At 40.8% G+C, this 22,576-nt stretch overlaps 1 protein-coding gene and 1 long non-coding RNA gene across 3 annotated transcripts in view; one reads left to right on the top strand and one right to left on the bottom strand.

Annotated features, from left to right (window-relative positions):
* The window catches only part of LOC108697421, a 37,973-nt gene extending 22,739 nt beyond the window's left edge, over positions 1–15,234 (bottom strand). Inside the window, exon 1 of the long non-coding RNA XR_001932426.2 lies at positions 15,091–15,234. This is a non-coding gene — a long non-coding RNA (uncharacterized LOC108697421). The remainder of the gene's footprint in view (positions 1–15,090) is intronic.
* A 137-nt stretch (positions 15,235–15,371) lies between these two features.
* LOC108697420 (E3 ubiquitin-protein ligase TRIM8) overlaps positions 15,372–22,576 on the top strand; it is a 63,061-nt gene continuing 55,856 nt past the window's right edge. The window contains exons 1-2 of one of the 2 annotated variants that reach the window (XM_018227443.2): positions 15,372–15,584; positions 16,726–17,834. In XM_018227443.2, the coding sequence (XP_018082932.1) occupies positions 17,265–17,834 (570 nt within the window). In that variant the 5' untranslated portion in view covers positions 15,372–15,584; positions 16,726–17,264. Of the gene's footprint in view, positions 15,585–16,721; positions 17,835–22,576 lie in introns of both variants that reach the window. The other variant, XM_018227442.2, reaches the window with a different exon arrangement.

Below are 22,576 nucleotides of genomic sequence, written 5' to 3'. Positions count from 1 at the left end.
TCAATAGTAAAAACCCATGTCTCACTGAGACACATTCAGTTACATTGAAAAAGAAAAACAGCAGCCTGCCAGAAAGCATTTCTCTCCTAAAGTGCAGGCACAAGTCACATGACCAGGGGCAGCTGGGAAATTGACAAAATGTCTAGCCCCATGTCAGATTTCAAAGTTGAATATAAAAAAATCTGTTTGCTCTTTTGAGAAATGGATTTCAGTGCAGAATTCTGCTGGAGCAGCACTATTAACTGATTCATTTTGGAATTTTTTTTTTTACCATGACAGTATCCCTTTAAGACTGTGCCCCACCAGAAAACCTCAGATTGTGGGCCCACTAGAAAACCTTAGACCGTGGGACCACTTTCCAAACTATTATTCCTCCTCTCATCAATCAACCTCTTTATTCTCCTGGTCTTTTATATCTACTTACTATATTCTTTCATTATTAAGCATTTTTTTCCCATTAATAATAGGGAATGATCATGAAATAGACTAAATTGTTAGAAGCATTAGGATCCATTGACACCTGGGCCCACCATGAGTTTTCCTGGTATCCCAGTCCGACACTGTTCCGATCTGCCTCCTTGGCCCCCCGTGCACCTGCAAGAAAGAGAAGGTAGGTGCGGGGGTGCTGGAGGGAGTTGTTTTGTGGGGGGCCCCAAGGCAGCTAGAATGGCTGATTAATTGTTAATTTAGATACATTCTTCAGACTGCACTGACTGATCTGTATGCCATGAACTAAAAGTAAATGCTAATTTGCATGCAGAATGTGGAGTCAGAATAGTTGGCCATACACATAAAGATCCAATCTTTTGGTGAGGTCACCAAGCAAGAGGATCTTTGCCTGATTAAGGCACTTCCATGCTGACCCCCCTCGGGCCAACAATCGAGTCATAACAAAGGCCTATGCAGGTACATCGGGAGAGACCCGCAGCAATGAGCCAGTATGCTTCTCATCCTCTAGGATTTTCAACTTTGCACAATAGATATCAGGCTGATTTTCAGACAGATATCTGTTGGGAGAGAGGGCAGGGAAGCCCCATACACAAGCAGAGAATTATACATTATAATGGTTCAACTGTAAAGGTGATGTATAGAATGGATGATTCTTAGCAACTTTTCAATTTGTCTTCATTAGTAGTTTTTGAATGCTAGGCCCTTTTTCTTCTGAAAAAGCTGCCAAAAGCTCTGGGGTCTGAGCTCTGTGAGTCTACAAATGTATTGTTATTTTTAATTTTTATTACTTAACTTTATATTCAGACCTCTCCTATTCATATTCCAGTCTCTCAGTTAATCCACTACATGGTTGGGTAGGGTAATATGGACCCTAGCAACAGATATCTGATGAAATTCTAAACTGTAAACAGCTAAATCATTAAAAAAAAAACACACAAAAAATACAAAGTGAAGACCAACTGCAAATAGTCTCAGAATATCAAGCTCTAAACTAAAAGTTTATCATAATTATAAGGTAGCAACTCTAAGGGTAGGACTCCACGAATGATTTTGTCGTGATCCAACGCGCTGCGACAAAAATACGGTAATAGATAGAATTGTCGCATGGTGTTGCGGCGTTGATCCGACGCGACACGACTGTCGGATCAACGCTGCGACACCATGTGACAATTCTATCTCTTACCTTATTTTTGTTGCATGCGAAAAGTCACATGCGTTTTGTCGCAGCGCGTCAGATCGCAACAAAATCTATCGTAGAGTCCTACCCTAACACAGATATCTGAACCAACCCCATGTCTTTAGGTAATAATGGTAAACTCAAGCATTTGTAAGGACTTATTGTTTTTTTAAAGAGGAATTCTATTTTATGAAATCCAGGACTGGATGACTATCACCCTAATGACATGGAGTTAGATAACTTCTCTGCTAAACAAATGCACAGTAAAAGAGTACACTAAAGTATTTCCATCTTAAACTAAGAAATGCAAGGTGTTAATTTAAGGCCTGAACTACACGAGTGATTTTGTAGGATGGTGTCGGATCGGAGCCGAATTATCTGATCCGACTTTACATTCTAGCCTAGGGGCATCAGATTTTGTAGCATCCTACAAAAGCTCAGGCCCGGACTGGCAATCTGTGGGTTCTGGCAAATGCCAGAGGGGCTGCTATAAGGTGCCATAGAAAGTCAGTATTTAGTGGGCTGGTAGGGGCTGTTTGGGCCTCTGTGTGAGCTGATTGGGCCTCTGTGTACCTGAAATGCCAGGGCCTATTTTAATTCTCAGTCCGGACCTGCAAAAGCTTGTGCTGTTGCGCGGCATAGCGTGGTGTTGCATGGAGGATCAGATAAAATCTGACCCACAAAATCGGATGAAAAACGCTTGTGTAGTTCTACCCTACGGTGGAAATATTTTAGTGCATTTATTAGTGTATTCTACTTATTACTAGGGGGCACATTTACTTAGTATCGAATATCGAGGGTTAATTAACCCTCGATATTCGACCGTCGAAGTAAAATCCTTCGACTTCGAATACCGAAGGATTTACCGCATTTCCTGTGATCGAATGAAAAATTGTTAGATCGAACGATTAAATCGAATGATTCAAAGGATTTTAATCCATCGATCGAACGACTTTCCTTCGATCAGAAATTTGTTAGAAAGCCTATGGGGACCTTCCCCATAGGCTAACACTGATGTTCGGTATGTTTTAGGTGGCGAAGTAGGGGGTCGAAGTTTTTTTTAAAGAGACAGTACTTCGACTATCGAATGGTCGAACGATTTTTAGTTCGAATCGTTCGATTCTAAGTCATAGTCGAAGGTCGAAGTAGCCAATTCGATGGTCTAGGTAGCCAAAAAAAACGTTCCAAATTAGAAGTATTTTTTCTTCTAATCCTTCACTCAAGCTAAGTAAATGTGCCCCTAGCTGTTTCCTGTTCCACACCTTACAGGACTCTCTGCATCATTGCTGATTGTCAGTATATTCTAATGTGAATAGTGCTGGCTCAATCAGTGGTGAATCACTTAGGGTAGGACTCCACGGACGATTGCGGCACAATCTGACGCTCTTGCAAAAACGCAGGCGCCACATTGGATGCGACACGACACGACTGTTGGATGCAGACGCAGCGTCTGCAGTCGTGTCGCAGCGTTGACACGATGCGACACGACTGCAGACACTGCGTCTGCATCCAACAGTCGTGTCGCATCAACGATAGAATTACTTACCTTATTTCCGTTGCATCCGACGCGATGCCTGCGATTGAATCGTCCGTGGAGTCCTGCTCTAAGCCCTCAACTACACAAGCGTTTTCTGTCGGATCGACGCCCGGCGACAAATCGAATGGAAACCCAAGAGTCAAAAAATCTAATTGGTCTGAATGAAAACTCGCAGGTAAGAACTACATTACATCCGACGCGACTGCCGAGTCTTCATCCGACAGTCGGACCGTGTAGTTCTGTCCTGCGACTTTTCATTCAGTCCGATTATATTTTGACGCCTGGGTCTTCATCTGATTTGTTGCATGCGTTTTGTCGCCGAGCGTCGATCTGACGGAAAACGCTTGTGTAGTTGAGGATTTATGCTCCATTCTAAGTCCTGTAAGGCTAAAAACTGTAATTGACAGATTTCTTAGTGCAGTGCTTTATATGTATTCCTCTAGAATCCCTACAACATGCGTTGGATAGCTGAAGTTCAGCAACAGCTGGAAGGCTGCAGGGTGGCTGTTTAAAAATCTTAAATAATGTTAAACCAACTACATTTTTTTGCCAAGGGGGGCCTCTCGTTTTGGAGAACTACCTACAATGTAAATGAATGGAAAAATCCCAGTTTTAAATTCTGCTCAACCGTTATAGAGTAGTTATTCAGACATTTAAGGAACTGTGCCCAGTCTCTGGACTATTTCCCCATGTCCTTGGGTCACCCCAATCAATATGCATTGCATGGTGCTCCACTTTTCAAAATTGCCATTTCGTGTCAGTTATATTAAGCGGTAAAGTCTGCACAGATCACTCTTTGCATGAGAATGACTTGAAATGTGTTCACTTCAGCATCCGGGATCAACGGTGTAACCTAAACTTACTGGGCCCCACAGGCAAAACTACAAGATAATAGCACATAAGATAGTGGCCCGCTGGACCCTCTGTGTTCTTAATCCCCCGTTCTGAATTTTGAAATATATCAAGAATCTTTTGTCTGACCTACAGTGTGTATATTAAATCCCCTACTACCAATATCTGCCATCTGGATTTATCAGCTTTAATATTGTGCTGGCTTCTGAACAACAGAAGAATTAGGTAAACAACTTGTAAACAAATGGCAGAACCTACACTGAAATTTTAAAGTGGTACTAACACACTCCTATAATTGATATGAATGTTTCACTATCACTAGCGAAATGGAGGAATGCACAATTTAAAAAAATATTTTCTAAATATTTTATATAATTATTTTTATTATTATTAAAGGAGTTGTTCACCTTTGAAATAACTTTTTGTATGATATAGAGAGTGATATTCTGAGATAATTTGCAATTTGTTTTAATTTTTTACTATTGAAGGTTTTTGAGTTATTTAGCTTTTTCTTCAGCAGCTCTTCAATTTGCATTTTAAGCAATCTGGTAACTATGGCCCAAATTACCCTAGCAACCATGCATTTATTTGAATAAGAGACTGGAATATGAATAGGAGAGAGTCTGAATAGAAGGCTCAGCAATAAATAGTAACAATAACAATACATTTGTAGCCTTACAGAGCATTTGTTTTTTTAGAAGGAGACAGCGACGCCTATTTGAAAGCTGCAAAGAATCAGAAGAAAAAGACAAATAACTATAAAAAAAGAAATAATGAAAACCAATTGAAAAGTTGCTTAGAATTGGTCGTTCTATAACATAATAAAAGTTACTTTAAAGGTGAACCACCCCATTAAAGGTATGTTATAGAATGGCCAATTCTAAGCAAATTTTCAATTGGTCTTCATTATTTATTTTTTATGGTTTTTTTTATGGTTTTTTATTTTCTTCTGATTCTTTCCAGTTTTTAAATGGAGGGGGTCACCGACCCCATCTAAAAACAAGTGCTCTGTAAAGCCAGAAATGTTCTGTTATTGCTATTTTTTATTACTCGTCTTTCTAATCAGGTTCTCCCTCATATTCCAGTCTCTTATTCAAATCAGTGAATGGTTGCTAGGGTAATTTGGACCCTAGCAACCAGATTACTTAAATAGCAACGCTACGCTGGTCCTGCGCTGGGCGACAAAACGGTGCGTCAAGTTGGAAACAAGCAAAGTAATACAAAAGTAATAAAATTTGATTATTAATCAGTCTTGCTGTATCAGCTTCTGGCAGATATTATTTGTCATGTGCTAAGCAGCCAAGACCACACTGAGCATGTGCACAGTCTTGGTCTTGCAAAGATGTTTAACAAAGTTACAAGATGGTGACCCCCTGTGGCCAACTTTGAAAGAATATATCATTTGTTTGATTAGTCTTGTTGTGCAGTAAGTTCATATTTAATGTTTAGTATACAAAAGACAGCATTTATAGCCTTATTCAATTTTAGTCTTTACTTCCCCTTTAAGGGGTAAAATGTCTCAATTTCTTGAAAAATGTCTTTTATTTGTCTTTTTTATATATTTGTTCCTGTTAATCATGTATCCTATGAATACTATGGATAGGATCCCCTATTTGGATCATCCATCCGTTTTATTTCTCCTTCTCTGATCTATCTTTTGTGCTACCTTTGCCCAGTATTAAAATAAAAAATGTACTGGGATTCTCAAAATGCATTGATTTAATTTATAGAAGTACAGTATATTTATAGAAATTTTAAGCTGGCAAGTAAAAAACAACAAAACAAAATAACAAGCTTATTGAGGGAGTAACGGGAGAGGTCAGTCATGGTATAGTGGTTCAGTATATGAAACTCTATAGCTAAAAATCAATGACCAAACAGAGATTTAAAAAAAAAAAAGGGGAGCTTGATGTGAGGTGTGTGCAAGCTCTGTGCTTTACCATTATAAAGCACAACAATTACCTTTCCCTGCTGGTAAGAGGTGCATATATTAGCTGGGTTATGTAAGACAGCTAGTGCTCCCCTACAGAGGCTGCCTGTATGTCCCTGTGCTAGGCATTAGCAGCCAATTTGTCATTGAGGGAATTAGAACAATTTTGGGCGTCCCTCCCCCCATTTATAAATTAACACGGTACATTTCACAGTCACTGGGGCATACACATTGGAATATTGAGCCATATTTCTGGTGCTGCTTCTTGCTGTTGACATAAAAGAAAATCTGCTTAGATGGTGCACATTTTTTGCATTGTCTTTTTCGCATTTCTGGGTCGTTAAACTCACACAAAAATTATGGGATGTTTTTTTTTTATTTTTAGGGGATGTACAGTATAATTAATTGAGCCTGCACACTTCTCTCCTCAGCATAATTGTCTGAGAGGTGTTTGTTTCCATGGAAAGCGAATTGTAGCTAGGGCTAAATGCAAAGTCCTTACTGCCGAAGTCATTAATGTTCTATAAGCTATAGGCTTGCTGTGATGTGGTTAATGGCTTAATGAGTCCATACTATAAAAATACAAGGTGCACATATGTGAAGAAACTGGTTCCCACCAATATATGGAAAAACGATGATGCTACAAATGCTCGGTTTCAGTATGTTCCACTTTCACAAATCTGCCTGTGTGCAGGTTTAGGGGCAAATTCACTAAGATTCGAAGTTGCGCCAGGCGCAACTTCGCCACACTTCGCCAGGCGTAGTTTCGCCAGCGCTCCGCAAATTCACTAAAATCCGAAGTTGCGCTCAGGGGTAGGTTGCGAAGTTGCGCTAGCGTTGATTCGCTATGTAAAGCGAAGTTACGCTAGCAAAGGCTAATTTGCATACGGCGCCAAATTCAAATTTCAATGGAGGAATACGTATCAGCACTACAAATGCCTAGAAAACCTTCAAATCATCAAATAAAAAATTTATTTTGTCCTACACATGTGCCCACTGTCTAGGTAAGTTGCCATGAGTCAGGAAATGTAGGGGGGAAGGAGGGGAGCCCCAAAAAATTTTTCGATCTTTTTCAGCCTATCACCCATAATGTAGAAAACACGCCAGCGTTTTTTGGGACTTAGAAAAAATTTTGACTTTTTTTGAAACAATCCCTATATACTCTATTGCGCTTCGCCAGGTCTGAGGTGGCGAAGGAAGTCTAGCATAAAAGGTAGCGTTCAGTACACTGCGCAAGTTAGTGAATTTGCGTAGTTACGTCGCTAGCGAAACTTCGCCAGGCGTAAGGGTGCGAAGTAACACTAGTGAAACTACGCCAGCGTTCGTTAGTGAATTTGCGCAGTAACGAAAATGACAAACGTTAGCGAAGTAACGCTAGCGTTCGGCGCTGAATTTGCCCCTTAGTGTTCCCATATTTTTGTGCTGGATCTCTGATGAAAGGGGAAATAGTTACCTAAACCCTGGGGTTTGCTCTACCATGTTTTCAAAAACTCCTTGATGCTTGACAGCTACAGATGTATATGATGCCATAGGGATGCACGTATGTGGTAGTTGTGACCTGTACACTAATGGTTTGGTGTCTTGTAAGCTTCCATAAGACATGTTTAGTCTATACCAGTGATTCCCAACCAGTGGTTCGTGAGCAACATGTTGCTCCCCAAACCCTTCAATGGTGCTCACAGTGGCCTCAAAGCAGGTGCTTATATTTGAATTCCTGACTTAGAGGCAAGTTCTGGTTGCATAAAAAACAGGTGTACTTCCAAATAGAGCCTCATGTAGGTTGCAAGTCCACATAGGGGCTACCAATAGCCAATCATAGCCCTTATCTGGCACCTCACAGGAACATTTTTCCTGCTTGTGTTGCTCCCTAACTCTTTTTACAATTGAATGTGGCTCACGGGGGGAAAAAGGTTGGGGACCCCTGGTCTACGCCAATGTTTTCCAGTGAGTGCATAGAATCCAATACACGGGCAGATATCAAGTCTTGATGTAGTGCAAGTTGGCTTATCTGCCTTTGTATGATATCAAAACAACCCTCCACTTCTGATCTGTAAAGACTGATTTGCAGGCTCTTAGAAACCCCACATAAAGACCTATAGTAAAAAAAAAAAATCAAATTTATGGAGAAATATATTCCATATCCCATATATATGCCAAACTCATTCAGACACCCCAGTTAGAGAGCCCTGTCAGACATAGACTGCAATGGGGCCTTTTAAAGACAGGGATGACCTCACGCTAGTTATATGTGTGGGCCCCACCAACCCAGACCCGATCCCCACTGGGAACTGTGGATGCTTCCTTGCTCCTCTCATTGCGGCTGCAAAAGGTGAAAAGGTAAACAGGGAGGGATGGGCAGGGGGTGCAACTGGCACCAGGGAAGCTGTGATTGGGGCAAGGGGGACTGACAACTGAGTTGGCAGCCCCAGTGGGCCTTGGACACCCCAGTCCAACACTATTCATTTAAATGACAGGAAGTACAGAGGGCAAGGAGTGCTGGTTCAAATATGCTCCTTGTTCCGGTATTTATTTTACTAATGCTGAATACAAACACAGTCATTACCCAGATAATTGCTGATAAAAGGTATAAGAAAAAGATTGATATAGTGTACAGAACTGATAATGGATTAGTAGAATACCACAACACAAATGCACTCTAGTTCATGCTCTAAAACCGCATATTTGTAATCTTATTTGTAATCTTATTATCACAAAAGAATAGGAATCCTTTATCCTGTTTTCCACAAAGTGCAAAGTGTAATTAGGAGGGAATCCATTTATCGGAGGTGTAAATATAGTAAAAGCATGATAAAAGCATTATGAGCTACATAGGGCTATCTATTTCATTACATGTTCATAAAGTGGAAGGGATCAAAGAAAAAAACCCAAAACCTTCAGTAAGAATACACTGCGTTATTATAAAGTTCCAATGTAGCGTAAAAATAAACAAATAAACATTACTATAAAAAACATGGTAATGTGCCTATTGTAAAAAAACACATACACACACCTATTTTACATGCTGATATGGCAGAATGTGCATTTTCATGTGTAGGAGCTGATATGCCAGAACAAATCTCAGGGCCATGTCACGAGTTATTTTCTCAGCTGCTTTTTTTTTTTTTACAGGATCCTCTTTTTCTGCCCTGAAACCATTGTTCACGGACAGGATGGATTTTGGCATGAAAATGTATACTTTCTCAGATTCCACCCTAAGTCTGGACTGAGATTTAAAATAGGTCATTGGCATTTATCAGTCCAGCAACAATGTGATAGTGGGAGCACTTACCGGTACACAGGCTTCTGCGTGCTGCAACGTCCACACCGCTATCCCAAACGGCAATCCAAGGCAGAATCAATGTAGAGGAACGGAGCACCGTAAAGCCAGAATAATAGTTTAAAAAAGTCAAAATTTGTTACAAATCCATTAAAAATTACAGCAGCATATCTCCTTAAGCGGACAGCCCCTACAGGAGATATGCTGCTGTAATTTTTAATGGATTTGTAATAAATTTTGACTTTTTTAACCTATTATTCTGGCTCTGCGGTGCTCAGTGGGCGAGTCATGACGTAGGTGGGAGTGGCTGTGACATCAGGGGGCAGGGCTATAACACTGCAATTGGCCGATCGCCGTGTCAATCAAGGGAATACACTTGCTGATTCAGGAATGACATTTTATATTGTAGATTGTAGAGTGAATTATTTGCAGTGTAAACAGTGTAATTTAGAAATAAAAAATGCATCATAAAAATCATGACAGCATCCCTTTAACATACAGAGCTCAATGATTCCTTGCTACAAACGGTTTGTCATTGTTACAATTTGCATTATTACATGTGGTAGTATATTGCAGACTTTTTTTAATGCCACCTAACATTTTTGTAATAATGCACAGTAAAAATGTCATGTCAGTGACATCATTGAACCTGCTGACTTCACTTTGGTGTCAAGTTTTAAAATAAATAGTCTGCTTTGCCCAAGCTGACTCTGAACCCTCAAAATTTAGCTCAAGCCTTTGGTACTACTGTTTGCTGGTTTTTGACTGTGAACCATCAGGGTCCGACTGGGCCAGTGGGACCCTGGGAAAAAACCCGTCACTTGTGGACCCCGCTGACCTAAACCTGCTATTGCCGCTGCCTCCGACCTCCCTCCATTGAGTAAACTGGATTATGTCAGTCAGAGTTGTGTGCTAAACAGTTATGTAAATTAGAATTTGGTGTTAAAAAAATGCATATATGAAAGAAAACTTCTAAATATGCTATTTATGTTTATTTATTTTACTTTTTTTATGTAAATCATTTTACAAAGTTTTCTCATTCTGCTCCATGATTTTAAAAAAAAGTAAATAAATTTAAAAAAAAACATATATATATATATATATATATATATATATATATATATATATATTGATTTGGTGCAATTCAGGAGCAATCATCTCACTAAACCAACAGCAAGTATATTTTTAGCCAGAGCTTCAGAAGTATTTATAGGAGTCTTCTTGTCATAAAAAGTATTAGCTGAGAAGGTCTGGTTCTGACCACACACAGAGAAATATTTATTATGGGCTACACTCTGCCTTATAGCTTACTCAATTGAATAATGTGCAGTATAGAGTGCATTACAGACCTAAGGTTGCTCAACATGCTGGATATTTAATATGCTTTCTCATGACTTAATTGTTTGCAGTCTCAGCCCTGATTTATCCTGTAAATTAAATCCTTATAATACACAAAAGCCATGAATATCCTGTAAATTATTTATTTATAAAATGTGACTAGTGATGCTATTTTTGTCACATTACTCAGTAAAACTTGTGTATTATAATAAATAATGTACCCCTTGTTGGAAAATATTTAGATATTAGAAGTAACCTCAGAGTTCCATGACCTGTATAAAAGCACTCTGTCTTCGGCCTCGTGCTTTTATATGGCCATGGAACTCCTTTGTGACTTATAATATCCTTATATTTTACAATAGGGGGTACTTTATTCACTATATAAACAGATATTGGTGGTGTCAGAAGTTAAAATCGGTGCTTAGTCATGTAATTGCTGTCATATTACTCAATTAAACTTGTATATTATATAATGAACCCCCTGTTGTAACATATAAGTAGAAGTCACCATCGGCTTTGTGGTTTTATATGGTCATGGATCTCCTCAGTGACTTATAATACTCCTGTATTTTATAACAGGGAGTACATTATTCACTATATAAACATTGCTTAGTGATGTCATCAGCATAATTGGAGCTTGGTGAAGTCATTTATGTCACATGACTCACTGAAACTTGAATATTATAATAATTTAAGTACCCCTTTTTGAAAACTATAAGGATATTGGAAGTCACCTTGGAAATGTATGTATAAAAGCACTAAGCTGTCAGTCTTGTGCTTTCATATGGTCATGAAACACCTCTGTGACGTATAATATCCTTACATTTTACAATAGGGTGTACTTAATTTACTATATCAATAGTGTTTAGTGATGTCATTAGTTAGAATCAGTTATATATACCTAGTGATATAACGTGTCACACGACTCATTAAACTTGGGTATTAATGTACCCCCATCTAAAATATGAGGATACATCATATCGGAGTTCGATCACCTCTGTAAATAAGCACTGCATGGAACACCTTGGTGACTTCTAATTTTCTTCTATTTTACAATAGGTGGTATATTATTCCCTATTTATACACAAGTTCGGTGAAAACTAGTGCACTGCAGCCTTTGATAGCTTGCAGCAGCAGGAGGGGGGATCCATAACTGTATAAAGCAAGCGGCTGCAACAGGGCCAGAAATAGGGGTAGTCTGAAAAATCAGTGGAGGGGAGCTGAGCCCATGTACATACTTCTGTTGCCTCTAACTCTATAGTTGCCAATCGGGAAATGGAGAGGGGGCAGTGGCGACTGCAGGGTAAGTGCTGTCTAGTTTCCTATACAACTAGAAAACATGCCTAAAGCTTTGTAAAAGTATTGCTTTTCTCCTTCATTATTTATTTTGCATGTTTTTCTTTCATTCTTAGCCTTCCTGTTCTGGCTTCTAGCCTGCAGCAGAAAATGCTACCTGGGTCACTGACTCTGGCAACTAAACAACATTCCTATATTCATAATTCTTAGTTTTCTTTCCAAGGCCCTCTACTATTCATCTTATATTTTGGTTTCAAAATTGCTGTATGGTCGTTAGCCTAATTAACACCAAACATCCCCATTAGATAACAACTAAAATTCCAAGCCTGAACAGAAACAGAACAAAAGAGCTGCAGAACAAAAAACATATACAACATGATACAAAGCTAATTTAGGTGAACAACCTCTTAAATAGGGGGCGATTAGGGGCATTGCACTGCAAAGGTTAGGTTTTTTCGGAGCTTTGTCACCCATGGGGAGCCAAAATTTCCCATAACTAGCAAAGTGTCCCATGTGGCATTAGCCTAAGGCCTGTGGCATACTTGCTGCCATGACGCTCCCAGGGAGAACCATGGCGGTCAAAAGGGCACCAACCACCTGCAGTTACTTCCCATCCATATATAAAAGGAAAATTCCTTGAATATTCCAGTGTCTGCTACTACTATATGCTTTGTTTTTGCTATGTGATGAGGTTGTTTATGTGGTCCTCATCTGATGGGCCCCTCTGTATAATTATAACAAACAAGGGAAAGTTGTGCTCACCACTAATTTTTAAAACCATTAGGCAGGGGTGCAATGAAGCTGAGACCACAAAATACATATAGACAAATACAAAAGTCCTCTGCACTCAATCCATTATCAGTATATTTAAATATATCGTTAATGGGTTGAGTGCAGAGGACTCTTGTATTTGCCCCTCTGTATAATCCAACTGTTGGCCTTTCAGATTGCATCAGCAAGCTTATTGGCTAGTGTTTGGTAGAGTCTTGCAGCAGGTCGGGTACCCATGGGTTACCTGCAAAAAAGCGAGTACTTGTAGAACATTCGGGTGCGGGTATAGATGCAGGTTGGTGGTTCTGCAGGTAGCAGGTCGGGTTGCGGGTCTTCTCAATAGCGACTTTTACTCCTTTACGTTTGTTTTAAAAAAAATTCTGATCACGCCTACTTCTAATGTCACTTCCGGTTTACAATGACAGCAGTTCCAGTTTCTTGATGGTCAGCGGGTCTTAAGGCACTTGCGGGTTGGGTAGCGGGTCCAAGCGGGGAAGAATGTAGGTTGTGGGTCCAGGTCGGGTTTCAAAAATTGGTGTGTGGGCCTGTATGATTGATATTCAGATATTCATGAGACAGGTTTTATTGTCCTGCGAAATGTGGACAACATTGGTGGTTGATGTGGTCATTATCCAGCAGTAGTCCTCTGTATGATCTTATCGCTATCCCCATGGTCAACGATCAGATCAGCCCTATTTGGCCCACTGTATCTGTGGTCAATTTGGGCCCAAATCTGCTCACTTGTTGACCTTGGCACACAAGCACATCTGACAGTATATGATCAGCTTTACTGTGACAACACTCTCTTTCAGAAGAATATATATTTTTTCTATCCTAATACAGTGGTTTACTGCAGTCTCGCGCACAAGTACAATTTGTTTTACGTTTATTTAATATTAACCACAGTAGAAAGATACAAGCACTGCTTGGGTTAATGAGTTACACAGTGGTTCAGATCTTTTCATGGAAAAGGAAAGTTAAAATCTAAAGTGACTGTGATGCTATAACATATCTCTGCTTTCATAGAGATCTGCTGTGATCTAAAAAAAATCTTCTTCTTTATCACTCTATATTCTATACAGCCACACATTCTGCTGTCTTTCTAATAAACCCAGTTATTGAATATAGCGTCAAAGGCCTGTAGGTGCATACCAAAATGTGTGCATTACCTGCTACTGCTTGCTTCCTCCATGCATACTTCTAGGCAGGGCAGCCATCAGGGGGGGACAGAGGGGAGAGTTGTAGGGGGCCCCGAGGGTAAGGGGGGCCCAGCCACTCCGCACTTTCTTGATTAGTCGGGCCCCCCTGTTTTCTGAGAGCTGCTGACTTCGGGAAGGCAGGGCGGGAACACAAGGGGAGGTGAGGTATCTTCTGTCCAATACTTCCCCTTATTGGTCACTGAGTTTAAGTCCCGTTTGAGCTGCTCAGGGATTGGATAGCTGAGGTTTGAACTTCTCCTCCAGCTCATCCAATCACCATGCAGTTTTACCAGGACTTGAAATTCTGTGACCAATAAGGGAAGAAAATTGCTGTCATTGGAAGAAGATGCAGCCACCTGTGCTCCCCTCCTCCCTTCTGTAGTTGGCAGCTCACTTACAGCAGGTGGGCCACGCTAATGAAGTAAGTGTAACATGGCAGAGCCCCCCTAAAGGTAACCCTTTGTGGTCCCTCTTGTGTGGTGGGGCCCTGGGCACCAAATTTTTTTTAAACTTCTGGGGGGAGGCAAGTTTTTTTACATGGACGCTTAAGGGGGGCCCTGGCCACCAATTTTCTTATAACGTGGGGGGGGGCTGGCCACCAATGTTTTTCCCCATGTGGGGTCCTAGCCACCAATGACCACAAATGTTTGGCGGGGCCCTGACCACCAATATTTTTTTATTAACATGTGGGAACCATAGCCACCAATGTTTTTTTTTAGTGTAGGGTGGGGGGTGGACCTGTGGGGTGGGGAGGGTGACCTTTAGGTGGGGCTTGTGGTGGGCGCAGCCCAGGGGGCCCAGGAAATTTTTTCGTATATAGCTTTACTGTGCATGTGCCGAAAGTCACAACGTTTCCGAAAAAAGAAATCTGAAAACTTCATGCACAGTAGAGCTGAACCGGCAAATACTCCTACTGCCCATGCACCGCCAAACGCCAGGCAATCCAGGAAGAAGACCGCATGGGAGAAGATGACACCTGTGAACTCCATGGACAGGACCTGCGCCGAGGGGTAAGTAGCAATTTAGGGGCATTTGCGGGGGGGGGGGGAGGTAGGCCAGAGGGGAGGAGAGGGACAACACAGGGGAGGAGGAGGGATTTTAGCGCCGAAGGGGTTTAGTTCTCCTTTAATAACATTGGGATCAACCATCTTTTTCACCGGCGAGGTGGCAACCCTATCTACAACATAATAAACATTAACAGAAAAGCCACCCTGGATGGAACCACACACTAACTCAACAGAGCACATGCAATAAGCCACTTACAGATATCTGTAGCTGTACTCGGTATCAGTATCATGTGCAGGCTGACTCACACACATGTAGCTCCGAGTCATCTGAGTGGCAGGCAGAGATGTGAAGCGGATGTCACATTAAAGGGTTAAGTGTGACGGGGGAGGGGAGGGAGACGCCAGAGGTTGATGCGCACGCTGCAGGTTCGCTGGAAATGAAAGTAAAGACAGGGGGCGCTGTTCAACTGTTATAGGCGGCCGCGGCTTCTGGTAAGTGATCGCATAAAGAGGAGAAAGAAAGAAGTGACGCAGGCAGAGGATGAGCCAGCTGGGAGTCGGGCTGGGAAGGAGATCGGCTCAGTACGGACAGGCAGAGGCGGAGACACGGGTTCCAGCACTCCCTTCCTCTGAATGTACTGACCCGAGCCCGGACACCCAGCAGCCGGGGAGCAGGAAAACGAATGCGTCTGAAGCTTCGGAAGGTTTCCGTGATTCTGATGTACCCTTTGGCCTTGGAGAGCGACAGAGGTGGATTTAATGCAAGGGCTGTGATCAGGGGAGGCAGACAGGGCTCTCTAGCTCATTATGGACTGGGCCATTTAAAGAGCAGGAGAGTTTAAAGAGAATCCCCTCCCCCCTTAGAAGAACACTTTATAACAAGGCCTGATTATCTAAAGAAATAGTCTAGTTTGTCTGATCCATACAGGGACTGCGCGTTATTATTATTGCTGCGATTCCCTAACCGGCTATAATAGAATGTACAGCTTGTATGCAAGTGCTGCTGATGGGTCCTAGTGCTGTAGAACAAGACATTGTGCTTGTACACCATTGCCATTCTATCTATATTATATACACCTATAGGAAGCTCTTGTGGCTTATATTCAGTCCTCTCTTTGCTGCCATGCTGGGCTGAAAAGGTAGTTTTGCTATGGGGAAGGTGACTTCAGGAATTTAAAGAACTAAAACACATTGATACTGCAAATTGGCTCTTGTCCCTTTAACACAGTCCTGATAGAATGGGGAAGATTTTTTATTTTATTTTTATTTTGAATTAAAACAGATAAAATAACAAACCAAGATGGCTGAGGGGAGCATTGGTATGTTTTTGACTAGATCATAATGCCAAAAAGTCTGCAGGATCTGAAGTTTCTCTCCATTGAGCCGAATCCGTTTTCTCTCTATGTATAAAAGCTCGTCAGGGAACTGGGGCAATAAATACAGCGCAGATCTATATTTTTGTTGATTGCTGGGTTGGGGCAGTGACTGAGAATTGCAGCTGAATCACTGAACGTAGAATCCAGTCCTTGATGCCAAGTGTGTTCTGTTTTTTTTTCTGCATCTCCCACCTTGGCCCCCAGTTGTCATTGCTCTCCCCGATTGAATGTAAAGGCTGAAATGGCTTTCATGTCCGTAGGGGGAGAGACAAGAGGGGGAGGGCAGTGATTAGCAGTTGAGAAATTCCTTTTCAGTTTGATCAAGGCATGGCTTTCCCTACATAGCTTCACAAGCCAGCACTTTTCTCTTTTTTTTTTATTCCTAGTTTATTTCCCCTTTAATCTTTAGGTGAGACAGTAAAGAAAGGCATTTTCTGTATTATTTAGTTCCCCTCTCGATCAGCTTTAATTCTGTTTTTTTTTTCCTCTCTCCTCTTATTTGCGAAACAAGGAAGCGGTGGGAGGACTTTTCTCGCTCCGGGCTGGAATTTGATCTGCCAGACTGAACTGTCTCTTCTCCAGCAACATCCAGGATCACTCTCTATGGAAACAACCTCAAGAATTTGGTTGCTTGGTTAATTTCAAGGAAGCCTTTTGCATTTTTTTTTTTGAAGCCCTGCGATATTCAAGCAGATTTCCCTGCATGCCTGTGACTTCTTACGATTTTTACCTTGAGGTTTATTTTGTTTTAGTTATCCTTTCGGAACATTCACAATCTGCCTAATCCTTGGCTTTTAGAAAAACCACAATTCCTATTTTCATTGGAATACGTGGGGTGCATTCCCTATGAACTGCCTATGGTACCAAAAGGGATTTTAATATATTGTGGATCATCTACATTTTCTTAGCAAATCACTTGGAAATACAAAGAGAATATATTTTAGCAAACTGTCGGCCTGTTTTTAAGCATTTGATTGTGCCCCCCCTTCCAATCTTTGAATCATTGCATTTATAAGATCTATATACAGATATATAATATATATACTGGTACAAAATGGCTGAAAATTGGAAAAACTGTTTTGAGGAGGAGCTTATTTGTCCCATTTGTCTGCATGTTTTTATTGAACCTGTCCAACTCCCTTGTAAGCACAATTTTTGCCGAGGATGTATCAGCGAGGCCTGGGCTAAAGAGACTGTCATGGTTAGGTGCCCAGAGTGCAACCAAGCTTACAACCAGAAACCCACCCTTGAGAAGAACCTGAAACTCACAAACATTGTAGAAAAGTTCAATTCTCTAAATGTGGATAGAGCACCTTCCATACTGCACTGCGTGTTCTGTAGGAGGGGGCCACCTCTTCCTGCTCAGAAGATCTGTTTAAGGTGTGAAGCCCCTTGTTGCCATTCTCACGTGCAGACCCACCTACAGCAGCCTTCCACGGCTCGTGGGCACCTCTTGGTGGAAGCAGAAGACGTCAGGGCCTGGAGTTGTCCCCAACACAACGCCTATCGACTGTACCACTGTGAGGCAGAACAGGTGGCTGTATGCCAATTCTGCTGTTACTACAGTGGAGCCCACCAGGGACATTCTGTATGTGATGTGGAGATCCGACGGAACGAAATAAGGGTAAGTACCTACAACCGCTACCCAGGTTTCTTCTGTATGGCTAAAGATACATATTTTTAATTAAAAAAAAAAAAAGTATTTATATAAATATATTGGAACAAGTATGGAAGACACCCCACATTTAGAATGCTACTTGTACTATAAGATGTTTAGCTCTGTCTATATGAAAGGAAGCAAAGCACCTACACTTTATATTCATTAAGTCAGAATTTGCCTCTGCTATAGTTAGATCAGGCGTAAAACAATATGGCTAACCTGTTTTGGTCATGTGATCAATTTCAACCCCCACCCCCAATCTTGGTTATGAGAAGACAGTGGGGCTGATTTATGAACATAGGAGTTAGTGCCCCAGTGTGGTTACCCATAGCAACCAATCAGACCTTTGCTTTCATTTTCTCACTTGCAGTAGACGGTTCAGTGCCAATTGCTGATTTGTTGCTATTGGCAACGGCACCTGTATAAATAAACGAGCCATAATATTAGGAATTGGGATGCATATTCGGTTCGGGATTCGGGCTTTTTCTGCAGGATTCAGCCAAATCCTTCTGGCCGAAGCGAATCCTAATTTGCATATGCAAATTAGGGGTTGGGAGGGAAATCGAATTACTTTTTGTCACAAAACAAGGAAGTAAAAAAAATTTCCCATCCCTAATTTGCATATGCAAATTAGGGTTTGGTTCGGTATTCGGCTGAATCTTTCGCAAAGGATTCAGGGGTTCGGCCGAATCCAAAATAGTGGATTCGGTGCATCCCTAATTAGGAACCTTCTTTTTCTTCATGTCATCCATCCATACCTTATTTTATTTTGTTGCGGCCACAATCAGGGCCAGGGAGGAGATAAGGGTGCAGCGCCCAGGGCAGGGATGAAGGTCTGGGTTGGCAGGCCCACTGGCATAGTCCGAACCTGCTCCTAAGAAATAATATTGAACCTTACAGTAGCCAGACTGACTCTAAACTTATATATTTATTATTATTTTCACTACCTTGGTGGCCTATTAATAATATGCAGATGCAATTCTAAGGCTTACATTAGCAGCCATATAGACTGAACATATTTTGGGGATACAATTTATTCCACACAGGAACATTCCATGAACTTTAAGTGCACGTATCCATACAATTGTGATGGTTCTTCCTTTAGATGAGTCCCTATGCCATTTGTGTCTTCTCCTTTTAGTTGGTTCTTTACATTTTATGGGGTGGGAGAAATAAATACATTGGTGGGTTTTTATTAATTGATATTCTATGCAGAATAGTGATAAAAGTGATATTCTATGCAGGTATTCTAGGTTTTTATTAAGTTTCTCATTAAATATCCTAAAATATGGGTTGCCTTTGTATTGCCTTATCTAGCTGTACACAGGGATTCTTAAAGGCAAATATCCTGTTTGCTTGTGTCCCAACGGGAAGTAATAGGGTTCAAACCCCACCATTTTTAATTATAGGACCAGTACCACCAAAAAGGCAAAGGTTTTTGTATGCACTTATAGGGGTTGTCCATCTTTTAAATTTACTGTTAGTATGATATAGAGATTGATATTCTGAGACAATTTGCAAATGTTTTTCATGTTTTATCATTTGTGGTTTTTAAAGGGATACTGTCATCGGAAAACATGTTTTTTTTTTTTAAAACACATCAGTTAATAGTGCTACTCCAGCAGAATTCTGCACTGAAATCCATTTCTCAAAAAAGCAAACAGATTTTTTTATATTCAATTTTGAAATCCGACATGGGGCTAGACATATTGTCAATTTCCCAGCTGCCCCAAGTCATGTGACTTGTGCTCTGATAAACTTCAATCACTCTTTACTGCTGTACTGCAAGTTGGAGTGATATCACCCCCTCCCTTCCCCCCCCCAGCAGCCAAACAAAAGAACAATGGGAAGGTAACCAGATAGCAGCTCCCTAACATAAGATAACAGCTGCCTAGTAGATTTATGAACAACACTCAATAGTAAAAACCCATGTCCCACTGAGACACATTCAGTTACATTGAGAAGGAAAAACAGCAGCCTGCCAGAAAGCATTTCTCTCCTAAAGTGCAGGCACAAGTCACATGACATGGGGCAGCTGGGAAATTGACAAAATGTCTAGCCCCATGTCAGAATTCAAAATTGAATATAAAAAAATCTGTTTGCTCTTTTGAGAAATGGATGTCAGTGCAGAATTCTGCTGGAGTAGCACTATTAACTGATGCGTTTTGAAAAAAACATGTTTTCCGCTGACAGGATCCCTTTAAGTTATTTAGCTTTTTATTCAAAAAACACTGATTTGAATAAGATATTTCAATTTGATTAGGTAAGAGCTTGAATAGAAAGCTGAATAATAAAAAGTAGCAATAACAATAAATTTGTAGCCTTACAGAACATTTATTTTGTAAATGGGGGTCATTTCTATTTGAAGGAAAGAGTCAGAAGAAGAAAGCAAATAATGCAAAACTTATAAAAAAAAATGAACAAATTAAAAGGTCAGTTGAAAAGATTCTTGGAAATAGTCTTTCTATAAAATACTGAAAGTTAAAATTGAACTACCCCTTTAAATGTAATTTTATTTGTGTTTTATGTGTGTTTGCTTCAGAAGCACTACTACATTTCATGAAAAAAGCTGTTGTGTAGCCATAAGGGCAGTCGTCCAAACTGAAATCAGGTTATGCAACATACATGGCAGATAATAGATAAGCTGGTTTTAGTAAACAGGAAGTAAGTTAAACAGGGGTCAAATGTCATCCATGAGTTTTTGCAGAACTGTCGGATACATAAAATCATATCTCATAAAATAGGTCATTTGTTGCCAGAGAAAACTATATTTGTAAGTGCTGTGTGAACAGATGAAAAATGCTTTATTGTAAATCCGTTAATAATGTGAAATATCCTGTATTTCCCCCCCCCCCTCCCCAAAGGCAGCAGTTGCTCTGAGGGCCAGTAACTATATATTTTTAGACAATGTGTACATCAGAGCCATGTTCTTTGTGCTGGAGTGAGTCATAATCTCCACCGGCAAGTAAACTGGAATTTGCATGTTCCTGAGGTGTGTTCTGCAAACCCATCTGTCAAGAGGTGTCTTAGGGACTCCTGCACTAATATTCATAACTCCTTATTTATCCATTTCATGCAAACATGGCATTGCTTCCTCTGTGCTGATTGTATAACTAGGCAAGGTGCCTAAGAAGTTTATAGGTGCAGTATGCCTAGAAATGCCTGATCAAATGTATACTAGTTATGCGCGGGTCGAGAAAAACTCGACCTGTGCCCGGCCCTGACCCGGCTTCCTTTTATAGACCTGTCCCGCCGATGACCTCATAAAGTGGAGGGGAGAGCCTATAAAACTGGAAGTTGGAAGCCACCAGTGTGTAGTTGCGGGTCGGGGAGAGCAGTCGGAAGATGTCAACCCAAACCTGCCTGTGACCTGGAAATAGGGCAGCGAGGTCGGCCCCGAACCTGCCCATCCCGCCATTATCGGGCTGGCCCACATATCACTATTGTATACTACTACTCCCAACTTCCTCCAACCCACCATCATCGATGGGGCAGGGCATGTCACTGAAGGCACCAAGAGGGAGGGCTTGCTGGAAAATAACAGTGCTGCTGCTAAAAAAAGGTGACATACCTAGCAATACTAGCAGTTGGTCTCATTGGTATCTGATACATAAATAGTGGGGGTCTTTTCATTTGTAGCCTTTATTAAAAACTACGTGCATGCATTTAAAAAGCCTCTTCTAGTTGTGAAGAATCTGAAAGTCCAGCATTAGACTGGGGTGTCAGGTCCACTGGGGCAACAACCATAAGGGCCCCTCTTGCAATATCAAGGGCCCCCTCCTGACAAATGCAAATTCTGAACTGCTACAAAAGTTGATACATTTCTTAGGAGCGTCTGAATATTAGCAATTATTGTATCAATTATAATTGCTGCCTTTAAATGGGTTGTTCACCTTTAAATTACATTTTTGTATTATGTAGAGTGTGATATTCTGATACGATTTGCAATTAGTATCACGGTGGCCGACTCCAGACACTAGAAGTATTATTAGGGCACCTGCTTGCCTTTGTTAGAATAGAAGCCTACAGATTTGTCTTGTTTTAATCAGCTTTGGCATGTATGTGTGTGCCCATGAGTTGTGTGTGTGTGTGAGCCCACTACCTTATAAAAGCCAAGGGGTAAATTTAAGTGCTTAAACTGTTTTTCTATATTGGACTATCCAGTGAAGCACACTCGTAGAAAAGTAACTTTTATGTAAAGGTGTTCTTGAAATGAAACATTATTTTTCTCTTTAAGGCCTAGGTTTTCTTAACAATGGACATAATGAACATATCCGATATAGAAAAAAATATAATTTTCTTTGCAATGAAATTTATATTTAGTTCTAATCACTGACATCACAATAACAAACCTCTACTTTCAGCACACAGACCAGAGGGTAAAGGTGACTGTCACCTTAAAATTATATTGAGCAATGAGTTTTTGAGTCATTGTAATTTTCATCTTGTGTGTGCGGGCATTCCACAGCGTATGAATTTAAATTTCTGCCTGGTTGCTAGGGCTATCAGTGACCCTAACAACCAGGTTGTTATCTGAAAATGACAAGAAGATGAATAGAAGAGAAACGAAATGCCAAAAAGGTTAACAAAAGCTTGAAGCTGGCCATAGATGCAAAGAAATAGTCGTACGAATTGAAGTTTTAACGCGATTTTCAGATAGTGTCTGGATCGTCCTGACAATTTTCGTACTATGGTGATCAGTCGTT

The sequence above is a fragment of the Xenopus laevis genome, chromosome 7S (assembly GCF_017654675.1).
Source record: "Xenopus laevis strain J_2021 chromosome 7S, Xenopus_laevis_v10.1, whole genome shotgun sequence".
NCBI lineage: Eukaryota > Metazoa > Chordata > Amphibia > Anura > Pipidae > Xenopus > Xenopus laevis.
This window is presented reverse-complemented; position numbering and strand designations above follow the sequence as displayed.